Raw genomic sequence first — 2,500 nt, 5'->3', positions numbered from 1 at the left:
TGTAACTTAAGTTTAGTACAGGTGTATGTCAATTATACTAATACAACAACAACAACAATAACAATATGCTTCATTCTTGGATAAAGCAAAAGAACCTAAGAATGTGTGGAATGAGAGAAAATATTCTCAAATTACTCTCATAGAGAATGAAACACTGGAAAACAGAAGAGCAAAGAATGAAAAACTTGGAGAAGTTAAAATAAGAGAAACCTTTGGAGGTGTCGACCTTTCATTGCTTAGAAATGGCAGATCCCTCTGGGTCATATTAATCTCAATGAAAAGGCTCAATACTATTTGGATAAAGGGAAAGAAAAGAAAAGTAGGTGCAGGCATGGCTGTGTGGTTAGAAGCTGGCTTTCCAACTACATAGCTTTGGGTTCAACCCCACTGTGTGGCACCTTGGGCAAGTGCCTTCTGCTATAGCCTTGAGCCAACCAAAGCCTTGTGAGTGGATTTGGTAGACAGAAACTGAAAGAAGCCCATTGTATGTGTGGGTGTGTATATCTTTGTGTCTGTGTTTGTCTGCCCCATCACCACTTGACAAATGGTGTTGGTGTACTCACATTCCCATAACTTAGTGGTTCAGCAAAAGAAAAAAAAAGTACTGGGGTTGATTAGTGCAATTAAAATTCCTACAGAACTCGGATAGAAGAACTAGAAAGCTGCTCACAATGTACAACACAATCCACTGTAAAAGTAATACCAACCAACTCTACTTACCAAGAAAGAAGGAAGCAGAGAACTACTAAATACAAATGACACTGTTAATACTGCAATACTGGGTCTGAAAAATGATGTTGTGCAGAGTTTCAGAAAGAATACTATCAGAAGCACGAGAAACTTCAAAAATAGCTGAAAGAGTAGGAGAACTTGAGGAGAAAAGGAAGAGCAACAGAACAAAGAAATGGAAAGAAATAACCAATTGGTGCAACAAAGTGAAAATGTTGGCTCTGGTTGACGGACAGGAATTTGAAAGAAAAGACAGAAATGCTAATTATACCCACTCAGGAGCAAGCCCTTAAAATAAATCTGATGAAGGCAAAGAGAGACGAAAATCAGTCAGACAGCAAATGTAAAATCTAGAGGAAAGGAGACGAAGGTATCAATAAATTTTTGGATGAGTGCAGTGTACAAGCAGAAAAGGAGTGCAAAGCGCAGGCATGACGGTGGAGGCAAAAGAGAGTATTGACATATTAGCCAAGTGTACGGCTTAAAAACAACAGAAAAGTGGTATGAAGGAGAATGTGTGATAGAAAATGAGAATTACTGACCATATTACTGAAGCAAGAAGACTAAATATGAACATAGAAGACAAAATAAAGATCATTGATTCTGCAATTGCCTAAAAAAGATTCTTGAGATTTGAGGAGACTTGTCATCAAACACCAAGATAAACTACTTAATAACTAAATTAGCTTGCACAAGTGTGCTGCTGATGGTGGTGGTAATTTGTAACTTAGGTGCAAGGTCATAAATTTGGGCTAGTGAAAGGAGGGGTATAGATGATTATATTGATTCCAGTACTGTGGGTAATCAATAAAGGGAGGATGGAAATTGACCTTGAAGCATTTTGTTCAACACTTCATTGATACTACTAATCCACAAAATATGAGAAACTTGAAAATTCTTTCCAAATGTTTTGGAACTTACCATTGTCAGCAACAATCATCAAAGAAATAAATTTGTCTTTTATTGGTTTGACTTGGTAACTGCTGTTTATAATCACACTACCATTATTCTGAATCTCAAAACGATTGTCACCATATATTTTATATGTAAGTGTACTCAATTTATCAGGATTAGATGCTGGCACCTGACAAAAACAAAAATATAATATTACTTTAAAATTACTCATAAAATATGATTATGTGGTTAAGAAGTTCACTACATGAGCATATGATTCTGGGCTTGATCTTACCATGTGGCATCTTGGCCCACCATCCAAAGATCCTTTCTCACCATTTCATCTCACATCTTCCAGTGTCTACCCCTTCCACAGGTAACCTCCACAATTACAGCATGGCTTTGGTTGGCCTGAGGCTGTAGTAGTAGACACTTGCCCAAGGTGTTACATAATGGATTGGAAAGCAAGCTTCTTACCCTACAACCATGCCTGTGCCTCATATACTTAGGTTTCATAGTTGAGTCCATCTCAGAGTAGAAACAGCTGTCAGCTAACAAAGTTCATAAAATAATCGTTTAGTCTTTTGTCATCTCTCTTTCTTATATATATTCTTTTACTTGTTTCAGTCATTTGACTGTGGCCATGCTGGAGCACCGCCTTTAGTTGAACAAATCAACCCCAGGACTTATTTTTTGTAAGCCTAGTATTTATTATATCGGTCTCTTTTGCTGAACCACTAAGTTACAGGGACGTAAACACACCAACATCGGTTGTCAAGCAATGGTGGGGGAACAAAAACACAGACACACAAACATATATACACACACACACACACAAACACACACACACACACACACACACACACACACATATATA

General features: G+C 37.5%; 1 protein-coding gene across 1 annotated transcript in view; it reads right to left on the bottom strand.

Moving 5' to 3' along the window:
* Positions 1-2,500, bottom strand: part of LOC106877697 (protocadherin-23) — a 111,859-nt gene that overhangs the window by 46,710 nt on the left and 62,649 nt on the right. The window contains exon 25 of the mRNA XM_014926651.2: positions 1,651-1,813. Within this exon, the coding sequence (XP_014782137.1) occupies positions 1,651-1,813 (163 nt within the window). The remainder of the gene's footprint in view (positions 1-1,650; positions 1,814-2,500) is intronic.

This window comes from Octopus bimaculoides, chromosome 22, assembly GCF_001194135.2.
Source record: "Octopus bimaculoides isolate UCB-OBI-ISO-001 chromosome 22, ASM119413v2, whole genome shotgun sequence".
NCBI lineage: Eukaryota > Metazoa > Mollusca > Cephalopoda > Octopoda > Octopodidae > Octopus > Octopus bimaculoides.
Note: the sequence above shows the minus strand (reverse complement) of the source record. Positions and strands in the feature narration are given on the sequence as shown.